We start from the raw sequence: 14,568 nt of genomic DNA on the forward strand, positions 1-14,568 counted from the left end.
ATAAAAGGTTTGTGCAAAGGATCAAAAATACATGATAACTGCTAGACTATGCCAAAGTCAAGTGGCTTATTTATTCAGGTAATACACAAACTGTGGGGAGGGAATGGGGAGCACATGTAACTGGGGTGGTATATTATCACATTATATTAAGCAACCATTACACAATGACGTATGAGATGCAATAAGCAAATTCCCTATTTGTCTCTATTGCCTGAAATTTCTAGCTACTTTTAATACTTGAAGGATTATTATAGAGATCATGAATGTTCTTTTAAAATCAAATAATTTTATTGGTTGATGGATTGGTTGGTTTCAGTGATAAGGATCAAACCTTGTACATGCTAGCAACTGTTCTGTCACTAAGCTATAAACCCAGCCTTTCGGTTTTTGAAACAGGGTCTCACTGCATTGTCCAAGCTGACCTGGAATTAGCTATCCTCCTTCCTCAGCTTCCCAAGTTCTGAAATTACTGGAATGTGCTACCATGCCTGGAATCAAATAACACTAAGCAAATTAAAAATTCTGGGGCTGGTGCTGTAACTCAGTGAATACAGTGTTTGCCTAGTGTGTGTGAGACCCTGGGTCTGATCCTCAGCGCTAAAAAATAAAATAATATAAACTAATTTCATGGTGGCTAATTGTAAGCCTTATGATTTCAAGTAAAGCAACGAGCTCAACACAAATGCATACTGAGCTATTGCTATTTTGAAGACTAGTGCTAAAGAATGGCACAAGACTTTAAGTCTGGAGGGAAAAACACAGGAAAAGGTATCTTTACAGTGGCATGCTGTGTATTAAACGTTTTGCGGCTATGAGGCTGGGGAGATGGCTCAGTGAATAAAGGACTTACCCTGAGAATGTGAAGCTTTGCATCTGGGTCCCCAGAGCCCTCTACAGTCTACAGTTGGCCTCAGTAGCTCAAGTCTAGAAGTAAGAGTGGACTTATCCCCGAGATTGTCCTCTGATTTCCACAACTCCAAAAGTTCTCCTCTCTCTCTCTCTCTCTCTCTCTCTCTGAGACGGAGAGACAGTGACACACAGAGAGAGACAGATTTTTTTTTTTTTTTCGTCTTTTTGAGACAGGGTCTCCCTGTAGCCCCAGCTGTCCTGGAACTCACTATGTAGACCAGGCTGGCCTCAAACTCACAGAGATCCGCCTCTGCCTCTGCAGTGATGGGATTAAAGGCGCGCGCCACCACGCCCGGCTTAGAATAATGTTTTTTTTAAAATATGTTATTATTTTTACTTTATGTGTATGCGTGTATTACCTGCATGTAGGTAAGTGCACCCGTGTAGGGCGAGACAGATTTTTAAAGCTCTACATCTCCTTTCCAAATTGGGGGGGCACCAAGAGTTTGCAAAGGATGCACCCAAATTTCCCAATTTGGGTCAACCTCATTTTACTAAAATGGTATATGCATGGTTTCTGGATAAGTTATTTAAAAATACTGAATTCTGCCCCATGATCAGATTATGGTTCTAATTTTAGGTTAAAGAAATAGGCACTTGGATCCAGAACAACTTCCTGGACTGCCTATGCCTAAATTTAAACCCTAGCGAGCTCGGGCGAAAAGTCGCCTATCTGGTTTCCTCGTCACCCAAATACAGAGTTGCACTCAAAGGTCCATTTACCTGCTAATTTCTGCCGTTAAAACGCGTGTCTTCTAAGAATAAAATTCACATCAGCTTTTGTGCGAAATCCGCTAGCTGAAAGCTAGCATAACTGTAGGGTAGGCATGAACCTAGTCTTCCCCGGGCCAGCACCCCAAGCCAGCAACAGAGCAGGCGGCGCGGCACCACGTGTCCTCAGCGGCAGCCAGATTGGACCAGCGCATTTCAGCGCTGCGGTCTAGTCTTGCACGGTCCCGCCCAGCTGCCAGACTAGCCCCGCCGCGGAGGGAAGAGGCCACCAGGAGATCTCGGAGGGGAGGGGGCGGGAGGGGGGGTGGGGAATCCTCAGCGACCCACAGCCCGGAGTCTGAGAGGACCCGGAGCAGCGCCAAGAGACCCGACTCGCCGCAACTTGCCCAGACAAGACACGCTTCATCTTTCACCCTGGAAGAAGGAGCCGGCCTACCTCTCCCCGCTCGCTTGCTCCTCGGTCTCGGGAGCCCCGCCTCTGCACCAGAAGCGACCCTGGGTTCTGGGTCCCCCTTGACGCCCCGTCCGCTTGCAGCGCCCGGCCATCGCCTAGGAGCGCGCAGCTGGGGTGAGCCGAAGTCAGGGATGCTCCAGGCGCCCGAGGGACCGCTGCACACCGAGCATCTCGCCTCTCGGCTGGAGAAGCCGGGCCTTCCTCCAGCCTCTGCAGGCTGAGATCCGCAACCCCGCAGATCCCACCCGCGTGGCCGCCGCAGCCCTCACCACCCATTTGCCTCCCTAGCAGGGGTACCAAAGCCCCACTGGACCCGGCTCCCCTAGTCTTTCTCTTTTCGGGTTCAGCAGGCGGGCGGTGCGGTGAGCCGGGGACAGCAGGCGCCGCAGAGGGCTGAGGCCTGCGATAGGGGCGGGGGAATAGGAAAGTATGCCCCCTTTTTCCTGTTCCCGCCATCTTGTGGCTGAGATTTGATGTTAGGGGCCAGGATGGCTAACAGTAGATGCCCCACGTTTGAGTGGTGGCAGCGACTGGGGAGTTTGTGCCTTGGGCCAGCGCTCGTACTCTCAAGGAATACAGGGGGAGCGCGCGAGCCGCCCCCGTGTTCCGCCCAAAGGCCTTTGGCACATGGTTAGAGTACATCCAACAGGCAGAGAAAACAGAAAGGACACGGGCCTGGAGCCATTATCTCCTTAACTAAGCACCTAACTCATTCAACCGTTTTTCATTCGTGCATCAACTGAGCACATTCAGAACGACCTCTTGTTATTGCTTCTTTAGGTGCTGAGAATACATCGTGAGGAACAGACCTCCCGTGTTCCCGCTGATTCGGCCAGCCCAGTGGATGGAGCCCAGAATCCACAGCCCGGCCAGGTCCGTATCCTAACGCTTTTCCACAGATGAGGGAAACCGAAGCCTCGGGCCGGCAGATTATTCTGGGTCAGGCATCGAGTCTATAGAAGGATCCAACTTCCAACCCGTCTATATCTGTCTTTACGACTTTAAAAGGAGGTTGCTTATTAAACGTTTTTGTTTTTGTTTTTTCTCTCCTTGAGAAGTTTCGTGGACGCTTGCTTATATGAAGTGCATGTTTTATTTCCTGGATGTGTTCCTGTGAATTTCTACTTCATGATAACTAGAACGTGTTCAAAATAGTTTCTGTCCAACTCTGCTTCCAGTTAGTTCCTGTGACCTGTATTCTCCTTTTTTCTGTTCACATATTTGGCTATTAGGAAAGAAAAAAATTTTCCTGATGGTTGGTCCAAGCAGGGCCTCCCTGGTGGATTGAGGAATGCCTGGCTTTTCCTCAGCTCATTGATTTCTGTGGTAACCACTGGCAGCCCCCAGAAGACCCCCAAAATGAGAGGCCTGAGGTCTGCGAGTCGCTGCTAGAAATTTTTAGTTCTCCGGAATGCAGTACCCACACAAGTTTGTAAGGTAATCCCCTGAGACCTGTAAAATTGGGTAGAAAGCAAATGGTTGAAGGTCCCATCCATTTTTAATTTCAACATCTTGAGAAATGCTTTTGGAGTGACAAACTTTTGCATATTTTGTGCCATTATCAAAATGTAAAATTCAGGCTGCCAACCCACAAAAGAAGAAAGAGTTCTTTCATACATTAAAGTATGTTGAATGTAAGAAAAGAAAGGTTGATTAGCTACAAGTTTAAGCTTATTGTGGTGGAATTTTAAAAAACCACTCTTAATGTTTTGGGGGAAGTCTTTAGTTTGTGCCTTTATCAAAGTGTAAATTTCAGGCTGCCAACCCACAAAAGAAAAAGTTCTTTTAAAAGTATGTTGAATGTAAGAAAAGAAAGGTTGATTAACTACAAGTTTAAGCCTATTGTGATGTAATTTTTAAAAAACACCCTTAATGTTTTAAGTGTACAATCCTAATGAATAGGTAAATGTATATCAGGGAAATTAACACCACAATCAACATGTAGATCATGTCTGCGAATCACAGATTTTCCTCTTGACGAAAGCCCTCATTTAACTTTATAGGTTTGTTGCTGCACATTTTCTAAATATGTGGAAAAGATGAGGATGAATAGATAGTTCTTAATTTCGAAACTTAAGGCAAGGATAGGGGTGGATAACTAGAAGATGGTAGCGAGACTGAAAATTCTGTGGCTCTGACTCCCCACGTGTGTTTTAGGGGTTTGCAGTACCCAGCCCTTGAAACCAGGGAGGGTGGCTCTCCAGGGTGGCCGCCAGGATGGGTGATTACTGCATCTCACGGGTTCTCTGGTCCGACAGGTTCCTGAGCGCAAGCTGAGCGCGCGCGGGAGGACACGCCCTGCGCTCCAGATCAGGGCCGGGCGCTGCCATAGCAACGTCCTGAACGCCCAGATCTTAGGCCGTTGCCGCCACAGCGGGGGTCCGGGCCTTCACCGGCTCGGTAGGGGTGTGGCGGCGGCGGCCCAGAGGAAGCCAGGGCTAGGTAGACGAGACTGCCCCGCCCCTTCAGCTCAAGCCCAGGCTGTGGATTGGCTTGCAAGCATGGTAAGAGGCGCGAGGCTGGGGATGCCTGTCCCAGGACGCTGGGCTGCCTATTCCCGGATGCCGGGTGGGGACGGTTGGACCCTGGGATTCAAGGCTCCCCAGCTCGCCCGCCTCCCTCTGCGCTCTCTTTCTCCGCAGCCCTTCCAGAAGCACGTCTACTATCCTCTGGCCAACAGCCCCGAGGTGCCCGACGTCTCTGCAGCAGGCGCAGCCCCCATGGCCTTTGTCCCCCCCAGCGGGGCCTCGGGCCCCCTGCCCTTCTTCCAGTTTCGGCCGCGGCTGGAGAGTGTGGACTGGAGGCGGCTGAGTACCATCGACGTGGACAAGGTGGCGGGCGCCGTGGACATCCTGACCCTTCAGGAGAACATCATGAACATCACCTTCTGCAAGCTGGAGGACGAGAAGTGCCCGCACTGCCAATCAGGGGTGGACCCGATGCTGTTGAAGCTCATCCGCCTGGCGCAGCTCACCATTGAGTACCTGATGCATTCGCAGGAGTTCCTCACGTCGCAGCTGAACCTGGTGGAGGAGCGGCTGCGTCTGAGCTTGAGCGACTACGAGCAGAGCAAGCAGCTGCTTAGCAAGCAGGCTGGCGAGATCAAACTACTCAAGGAGGAGTGCAAACGCAGGAAGAAGATGCTGTCTACACAGCAGCTGATGATCGAAGCCAAAGCCAGCTATTACCAGGTGGGAAATGCACCACGGCCATGATCCACATCCAACAGCCAAATTCCCATTAAGAGGCCTTTCCTATAGCAGTATTCTTTCTAAAGATTTGTATGCTAGAAGTTACTGCAGATTTAGGCAGAAACAGTCACTTTAGCCATTTTAACCAACAGAGAAAATGGTTCATTAATGTTGCCTGCAGTCATTATTGAAAGTAATCTAAATGTTGGTTGTTGGACCTTTTCTTCCACCTAATTGATGTCATGAAAAAACCAGCCCTGTGCAAACTGCTAGTGACGTTGGTTCCCAAATGACCTGGAATAGGATTCATTTATGGGCTTTTCCTCCTTCAATAAAAAAGAAAAAAAAGAAATATTCTAAAATATCCTGTTCTAAACAAAAGGAAAGTGCCAGTAGAACAAAGAACCTTAGTGAGCCCAGTCCCCGTTATCTACATTTTCCAACTTGCTATTTTCTCTCTCTCTTCCTCTCTCTCTTTCTCTCTCTCTCTCTCTCTCAGTGCTCCTACATAGGTACCTTTTCACAGTGAGTTACAGAATCCTGAGTTTTTCTATGTATATAGTTCCCAGGAACAAGAATGCTAACATACATAATCATATTTAAAGAATTAAACACCTTTTTATCCTAATCTTAATCTCTGTTATGATTAGACATTAAGCCCAGAAGAAATATTGCAATTTTGAAATCATTATACAGGTTGAGTTATTTCTTCTGAAATGCTTGGGACCAGAAATGTTTTTCTATTTTGGAATAATTGTGTGCAATCTAGCGAGGTATCTTGGGGATGGGACTCAAATACAAAGATTCTTTTTTATGTATATGTACGTATGTATGTGGCTACATGAGTTTATGTGTACCATGTGTGTGCAGGTTCCTGAGGAGACAAGAGCCATTGGATCTTCTGGAGCTGGAGTTACAGGTTGTTGTGAGCCATCTGGTGTGGGTGCTGGGAACCTAACCCAGGCCTACTGCAAGAGCACTAAGCACTCATAACTCTGAGCCATCTCTCCAGCCCATTGGACCCAAATCTAAACATGAAATGTATTTATGTTTCAAATGCAACTTATACTGATAACCTGGAGGTGATTTTATACAATATTTTTGGTTTGCTTGCATTTTGACTGAGAACCATCACATGAGGTTGGCTGTATAATTGTCTGCTTACGAGGCGATGGCTATAACTTGGAGCATTTCAGATTATGGAGGTTCAATTTGTGTTTAATTGGAGAAAGGACAACTTGGATTTTTAAAAAGTAAACCATAGATTGATTTCACCTTACTTTCTAATGATTTGGGTTAAATACACTTTGAAAGGCCTCTGTGGTCTTCGGAATAGTGGAGCTAAGCAGGCTTGACTGGAGAAGTGGGTCTAGGACTGAGAACTGGTACAATTAATATTGCTTAAGTAGATCCCATAGGGATGTGGTGACTGTCTGGAAAAGAACACTGTCAGAAAGGCCTGAGATTGGGCCTTGGGCAGGCCACCTTGAGGCATTCTTTCCTCAAATGATGTTTGATATCCTCAGTGGCCTATTTGTTTTGTAAATGCTGTTCAAAAATTGAATACTTATAAATAGTGCTAAGATGAACTTTTGCGCAGCACATGGAATCAATTCTCTTTAAACATTTAAAGAAAAAGTACTGTTCTCTAGTTTGGGTAGTCATTTATTGAAATATTAATACCTCGACAAAAGTCTATAGCCATCTTTCATTCTTTGAGTCACCATAGAAATAACTGTTATTGAGTAAAGATTTTCATATAAGAATGCTGAGTGGGAGCATGGCTGAGGAGGGAAAGCTCTGTGTAGCAAATGTGAAATATGAACATTCTGTAAATATTAAAGGGAAAGATTTTATCAAAGGAATGACACATGGCAGCTTGGAAGACTGAATGTCAATGCTGCCTATGTGAAGTCTTCATGTGTGACTGTGAAAAGGGTGACTACATCATCTTTCCTACGTAAGCATGTAGGTGCTCTGCCCTCTGTTAAGTGGCTCACCACTGTTTCCTTATGGAGACTTCAGAATGACAGTTTCACAGACCTCCTGGGTTTGAATCCAATTATAAGTCATTTCAAGGAGCTGGAGAGATGGCTCAGTGGTTAAGAGCACTGACTACTCTTGCAGAGGACCTGGGTTCAATTCCCAGCACCCACATGGTGGCTATGAACCGTCCTTAACTCCAGTTCCAAGCGAATCCGAAGCCCTCTTCTGATGTCCACGGCACTGCATGACACAGGTGCACTCACATACATGCAGACAATACACTCATACACATAAAAAAGTAAAAATAATAAATAAAATATTTTTATAGGTCATTTCACTTCTAAACTTCACTTTCCTCCCTGGAAACTGGGGACATTAGTAATAGCTACCTTTTAGGTGGAGAGTGCCTAGTGATAAAGTATGTAGTGCGTGTGAAGGCTCAGTGAAAGGGACCAGCATGTAGATACAGTTTTCCTCATGGCTTTCCAGTAGTGAGTTATGGCTACCTATTCTCTTTGAGAATCTTCAGTCCACTGTAGGAGCTCAGTGAATCATGGAAGTAAAGAAGGCCAAGGCTGCAGTGCAGATGCCACAGGGATTTCTGATTTAGGACTCAGAGACTACAGCTGTGAATAGTAGGCATCTAGCTGGCTAGAATACCACAATAGCAAAACTGTTGAAATTCCAGGTTGTATTTGGGCAGTAATACAATTTAGGAAAAAAAGACACTTAATTTTACTTAGTGATTTAACTTTAGGATACAGTCATGAATTTTAATTATTTATTTATTATCTATTATTGCCAGGACAGTAATCCAACCTAGGGCATATGTATGCCAAACAAGTGCTCTTAACATTAAGCTATGTCCTCAATCCATGAATTTGTACTTAATAGAGAATTCCCAACAGCTGGAGCTGCCTGGTGACCACATGTAAAGATCAGTGTGTACAAGTGATCTATCAAATTATTTCTCAAAATTTAGAAATGCCAGCACTATACTTGCCAGTGTATTATAGCAGGACTTGTGCTAAGATTTTTTTTTTTTTCTGCTTGCTCTCAATATTCCAGCAGTGCAAATAGATACATTTATAATCTACCAGTGAACTTCTGGTAGCAGTTATTATTCATTTCCTTGCAGCAGAAAGAGCATGTGTTTTGTAAAAAGAAGAATGTAGATTAAAATATGCAACTGATAACATGGCTACTTAATGCACCTGAGCTTTGACTCTTTTCCTGTGCAAAATAATAGTAGTAAGGCCTATCACCTCCCATCCCATGGGTTCTCGGCCAGGTTTACAGTACCAGGCACGAGTTCCCTCCTGTGGAGTGGACCTTTAGTCCAATTAGAAAGCTGTTGGTTACCCCCATGACATTTGTGACACTGTTGGATCAATTGGCATATTGTTCCAGGCCACTTATTATAACTCACAGGGGTTCTCAGCAGGGTAAGACTATTGATGCCTTTTCCCCAGCAGCCTGCATAGCAATAGCACTTTCTGGTACTGTGAAAGCCAGCCAGCAGGGAATAAGTTTCCAAGTCAATACCAGCTTCATTTTTCCATGTCCTGGGGTATTCTTCACCAGTAGGGCCTTACCATCAACTTCTAGTGGGCAACCAAGAGCAATGGCAATATCTTGAGTTGTTTTAGGGGCCTCTGGAACCCACCCCCCACCCCCAGCCAACAACTTGATGGAGTATTTTCACACCTGGCACTGGGCTTTTTGTTAGAAACTTAAGACTTCTAGGAAGAGCATTATCCCTTTGGATAACTAGATATCCACTAACCAATGAATGAATAATAAATATATGGTACATGCACACAATGGAATGTTAAGAAAACTGAAACTGAAATGTCCAGATAACAGGATGGAACTAATTTTATTAATTATAATTATATACATAATTTATGTAACCCAGACCCAGAAAGACAAACACTGCATGTTCTCTGTCACTCATAGATCTTAGCATTGACTCTTCATATTTGTTTGTTTAACTTTGAATATGTGTAGAAGCCAGGAAAGTAAAAAGGGACCATTGGGAGAGGGGAAGAAAGAGCTTAAGAGAATAGTGTCATAGAACACAGAGAGTCATATGACGGGGGAAGAGGAATAATGGGGAGGAAGGTTTAAGTGGGGAGGGATATGGAAGGGGGGGGGAGATAACACTAAGGATGTTTGAAAAAGCCATATGGAAACACACTGTTTTATAAGCTTCTGTGTGTGTGTATGTGTGTGTGTGTGTATGAAGTTTATTTGGAGAAAATGTCTTTTGATGGCCTGTATCTTCCTTTATGCTTCTTTTGTATACTTTAAAAATATTTTGGGGCTGGAGAGATGGCTCAGCAGTTAAGAGCACTGACTGGTCTTGCAGAGGACCTGGGTTCGATTCCCAGCACCCACATGGCATCTAACAACCATTCATAACTCCAGTTCCAGGGGAATCCGATGCTCTCTTCTGACCTCCATTGGCATTGTATGACACAGACGTACTTACATACATGCAGACAATACATCACACACACAAAATGAAAACAATAAATAAAAAAATATATTTTATGAAAAAATATGTTTATATATGAGAATAATTTTAGTTTAAAAACTTTATGTTAAATGATAGCATATTTAGAAACCTGCCTTAGTCTGCTAAGTCTGCCACAGCAAACCACAGAGCAAGTGTCTTAAATGATGAAAATTTATTTTCACATATTTGTGAAATATTTGGAAGCTGGAAATCCAAGATCAAGATCAAGGTGCCAAGCAGGGCTGACTTCTAGTGAGGCCTCTCTCCCTGGCCTGGGCATGTTGGTGACAGGATGGAAAACCCATTCCAGTGAGAACAGCACTAGTGGTTCCAGAAAGTACCAGAAGGGCTGTTTCATCTGTCAAAAGATGCATGCCACTGCCTTATTTTAGCTAGGAAGAGCATGCTTGTCTTACATGAGCCCTTTGAGTTCTGAGTCATCATCTGTATCATTAGCCAGGATGGAATCTTATAGGGAGAAAGCCCCCAAGAGGTCACACTGCAGATCCTTGGTTTTAACTGCAAGATGGGAAAACTTACTGTAGACACTTGAATTTGTTGCTTTATTTCAGTGCCATTTTTGTGACAAGGCCTTTATGAACCAAGCTTTTCTACAAAGCCACATTCAGCGCCGCCACCTTGCAGATTCTCACCTCGGTAAGAAATGAGCTCTATGTCAGAACTGTTTTCTTTCTGCTCTCCTTTTCTGTTCTAAGTAAGACATGGTCCAGTACATTTCTCAGTCCCCTTGAAAGTTTCAAGCTGTGCTCATCCAGTGAGTAAATGTCAAACCCCTTAAGTGTACACAGTTCCCTAGCTGCTGGGGATACAGCTGTGAGCTGAACAGAGAAGTCCGACTTTAAATCGTAGGTTCTGATGGAGGCTGAGGAGACACACTTAAACCAATACAGTAGAAATTCTTTCCAAGTGTCAAATGTAGTGAAGGTGACAAAGGCAGTGGAAGATAAGAATAGGAAGAGTCACCTCAGGTGCTTCATAAAGGCCTCTCTGAGGAGGCCATTTCTAATCAGAGACCAGAGTAATGAAGTAGTTATAGTCTGGTGAGAATTGGTACAAGTACATCCCAGGTACAAGGTCTACTGAAAGTGAGGGGCAGGAGGAGAGACAGAACTATGTGTTTGGAGAATGGAGACTGGAGGAATGAGGTGAATACGGAAGTAGTGTACAGGGAGGCTAGAGGGTTGTGGGCCAGATCTCAGGAGGTGATGATGGTCCTGGCCTGTAGATGTTTCTGTGAGTATAATGGGAAACTACAGGATCATTTTGAGTAGAGGAAGGTCATGATATATAATTTGTTCCTTAAAATGAGCACCCTAGGTACAGATGCGTAGTCTCCAGGGTTAACAGTGCAAGTTATTGGAGGGATCGGGAGGTGACACAGCAGTCCAGGTGAGAGATAATAGCCTGGACCAGGATGGTTCCAGTGCAGAAAGAGAGGAGGAAAAGGACATGCAATAGAAACTCATATCCTGCAGGGATATGAGTTGGTGTGAGAGCAAGAGATGAAGCAAAGATATACTCATGTTTAGATGAATGTTGGCAGTGTTGACTGATGGAGGCTAGGGGTGGGAAGGGGATTGAAAGAGGAAGGAGACTGCAGTTTATGTTGGCCATGAGTATGTTTACACCATACATACAAGAGACATGGATGTCATATGGCAAGGGTCCAGAGATAGATATGGATCTGCAAGTCCCTGGAGGACAATCAGGCTGGCTGAGGTTATCTAGTGGAAGTGAGAAAGCCCAATACTAGGCTCCACCAACACTAAGACACAGATAGAGCAGGTGGAGAGTGGCAAGGAGAGAGACCTAGGGAATGGGCAGAGATGAAAAGCAAGAGGAAAGGTATTCTAAGAAGAAGGCAGATGTATCGAATGTTCCTGTGGCAGAGACTGGGGTGCAGATGGGGAAATGACCACTTACTGTTGTTGTCACAACAGTTGTTGACTTTGATACAGTAGCTTCAGAGGATAAAGCATGAGACAAAAGCCCAACAGCTGAGCTGAGTTGGAAATCATGAAGGGATGCTCTTATCACGCATCACACATCTATTTTAGTAATGTATGCTGGGAAGAAAGGTGGGGACCTGAGGCATTGTCCAGATTGAAATGTGGGGCCAAGGGAAAGTTTTTGTTTTGTTTGATATGGGGAGTTCATGTGTTTGGCTGTTATTGGGAACTAACCAGAATGAAGAGGCGAGGAAATAAAGACTCAGAGAGGGGAGAAGATTCTGTGGCTTAGTGAAGAGTCATGCTTCCTACTGTTCAGATGTTCTCAAATGCAAACAATGTAAGGTCTCCTCCGCAAGCAGGTGAAGGCTTTGTGTCACAGTAACCTTACAGAAGCGTTCTCCACTTCTAGACAGATGTGTGTATTGCCTTCATAAGGGGCCAATCTGTTTCTATTTCTTCCCATTTCAGGTAAATAGATTTACTTAGGAAAAGGCTAAGCTTTGAAGAAACAAAACAGAGAGCATGGAATTCCATTTATAAATCATGGATGGGTCATACGTAAGCAGTAGACTAGAAAAATGGGAAAGTTGAGCTATTTTAATTTACCTACCATTCTTCGGTGTGAAACTGACCTTCTTCCTCTTCTGTTTCAGTATCTTACTCTGTCTCATACTCCTTTCAGAGAATGTTTCAGACTCTGAAACGAGTATTATTTCTTCAGGTCATCTTTGAGATTCTGACTTTCTACTTTGGTTTCCATTCCTTTCATGTGTACAATCACAGCACATGTATACCCATTCAGTCATGTGTACATCCTCATGTAAGTACATGGACATAAGTATTCTTCCTTTCACTTGTTGCCTTCTTGTACAGCTTTTCAGTTCTTCGCTGTTGCCCTAGTTGTCAGATTACTGCCCGAGTCTGCATCTTGAATGCCCAGCCCTCTGTATTAGGGAAGCTGGGTGGGGAAAAAAAAAAGGATGACTGTATGATTTCAGCACTGTGGTACTTATACATAAAGCCTTGCTTCTCTGCTCTGAGACAGGCATCTTTGAAGAGTTCCATGTACCACAGGGTCAGAACAACCAGGATCACTCCCTGAACAGGGCACTCACATTGTCTTTGAGTACAACTCAGTACAATGAGTAGCAGAAAGAACTGCTAAAAATGAAGTGCCCAGTCACATGAAGGGCTCAGATAGACACTAAAGAACAAGATTAGGCTCATGGCATGAAATAAGTAGTAATGTCCTGAGTAAGAGTATTTTCCTTTGTCTTATCTGTAGGACTGTACTCTGTAAGTTTTCAGATAAGTTCATAAGAAGTAGTATTTTTAACTAGATTCCCTGTTGCAACAGAGTATAATACAAAGGCCCAGACTGACAAACTCCAGAAGGAGGTCGACATGTTGAAGGAACAGCTACAGATGACCAGGTCTCAGTTGGAGTCTGCCCAGCATACCCATGCAGTCCGATTCTCTAAGGTAAGGTGCAGAGTCCTAAACTGGTAGTAATTTAAGTACAACCCTATATGAATTCATTTGTGCCAAAGACACTCATAAGCAGAGACCATTTGGGCATTTTTAGAACTCTACAAATGTGGACTGGGGAAATAGCTCAGTTGATAAAGTGCTTAAGCATAGGGGACCTGAGTTTGGCTTGGTGGTAGATGCTTATAATCCCAGCTCTGGGGAGGCAGAAGCATGTGGATCCCTGGGGCTGGCTGTCCAGCCAGCCTAGCCTAATCAGTGAGCTCCAGGTTCCAGTGAGAGATCCTGCCTCAAAAAAAACAAAGTGAACAGATTCTGAGGACCAACACCCAAGATTAACCTCTGGCCTTCATAAGATGTGCAGACACATGCATGCCCACTAGCATACACTCATGAACACCAACACAAACCCACAAAAGTAATCAACAAAATGTGATTGGATTTTATATTGTAATCTATCCTGCAGTATCTTACTATAAATTTATCACATCACTAAAACATATTTCTACTTTTTTTTAAAGTCAGGTAAAAGTCACATAACATAGACTTACTTAATCTTAACAACTTAGTACTTATTATCCTACACTGTCGTGAGTCAGAAGTCTGTTATGAATCTCATTAGGCTAAAATCAAGGTGTCAGCCAGACCATCTTCCTCACTGGAAGCCTATCCTAGTTTGTTTCTTCATTGCTGTAACAAAACACTTTGACCACTACCAACTTGGGGAGGAAAGGGTTTATTCAGCTTATATCTCTTGGGTCACAGTTCATCAGGGAGCCCAAGGTAGGAACTTCAGGGCAGGAACCTGGAGGGAGGAGCTGGAGCACAAGATGGAGGAACACTGCTTTACTGGCTTGCTCGCCTGGCCCTGCTCAGCCTGCTTTCTTATGCAACATAGGCCCACTTGCCCAGAGTGGCATCACCCACAATGGGCTGGGCCCTCCCACATCACTCAACAATCAAGAAGATGCCCCACAGACATGGCCACAGGCCAGCCCTACCAAGAATTCCCCAATTGAGGCCCTCTCAACCCAGGTGTGTCAAGTTGACACTAAAGCCATCCAGCACAAGGCCCTAGGAAAAGAACTTTCCCTGCTTATTTGGGTGGTTGGCAGAATTCAGTTTTTTGCAGTTATAGGACTGAAGTCCCTACTTTCTTTCTGGATGAACACCAAGGGTTGTTGCTAATTTTCTTGTGGGGCTCCCCACAATTCTTGGCTCATGGCTCTCTTCCATATTCAAGACCATCAGCAGTGGGCTGAGTCCTTTTCTTGCTCTCTTTTCATTACCCATCCATGTGACCCAGGTATCAAC

General features: G+C 44.6%; 1 protein-coding gene across 6 annotated transcripts in view; it reads left to right on the top strand.

Moving 5' to 3' along the window:
- Positions 1 to 1,922: 1,922 nt before the first annotated feature.
- Positions 1,923 to 14,568, top strand: part of Dzip1 (DAZ interacting zinc finger protein 1) — a 66,080-nt gene continuing 53,434 nt past the window's right edge. For 2 of the 6 annotated variants that reach the window (XM_029558875.1, XM_008823613.3), the window contains exons 1-7: positions 1,924 to 2,209; positions 2,876 to 2,968; positions 3,328 to 3,532; positions 4,354 to 4,599; positions 4,738 to 5,286; positions 10,366 to 10,450; positions 13,124 to 13,248. In XM_029558875.1, the coding sequence (XP_029414735.1) occupies positions 4,597 to 4,599; positions 4,738 to 5,286; positions 10,366 to 10,450; positions 13,124 to 13,248 (762 nt within the window). In that variant the 5' untranslated portion in view covers positions 1,924 to 2,209; positions 2,876 to 2,968; positions 3,328 to 3,532; positions 4,354 to 4,596. Of the gene's footprint in view, positions 2,210 to 2,875; positions 2,969 to 3,327; positions 3,533 to 4,353; positions 4,600 to 4,737; positions 5,287 to 10,365; positions 10,451 to 12,487; positions 12,587 to 13,123; positions 13,249 to 14,568 lie in introns of those variants that run through there. The other 4 variants (XM_029558878.1, XM_029558876.1, XM_029558877.1 and 1 more) reach the window with 4 other exon arrangements.

The sequence above is a fragment of the Nannospalax galili genome, unplaced genomic scaffold (genome assembly GCF_000622305.1).
Source record: "Nannospalax galili isolate Female #2095 unplaced genomic scaffold, S.galili_v1.0 scaffold528, whole genome shotgun sequence".
Lineage (NCBI taxonomy): Eukaryota > Metazoa > Chordata > Mammalia > Rodentia > Spalacidae > Nannospalax > Nannospalax galili.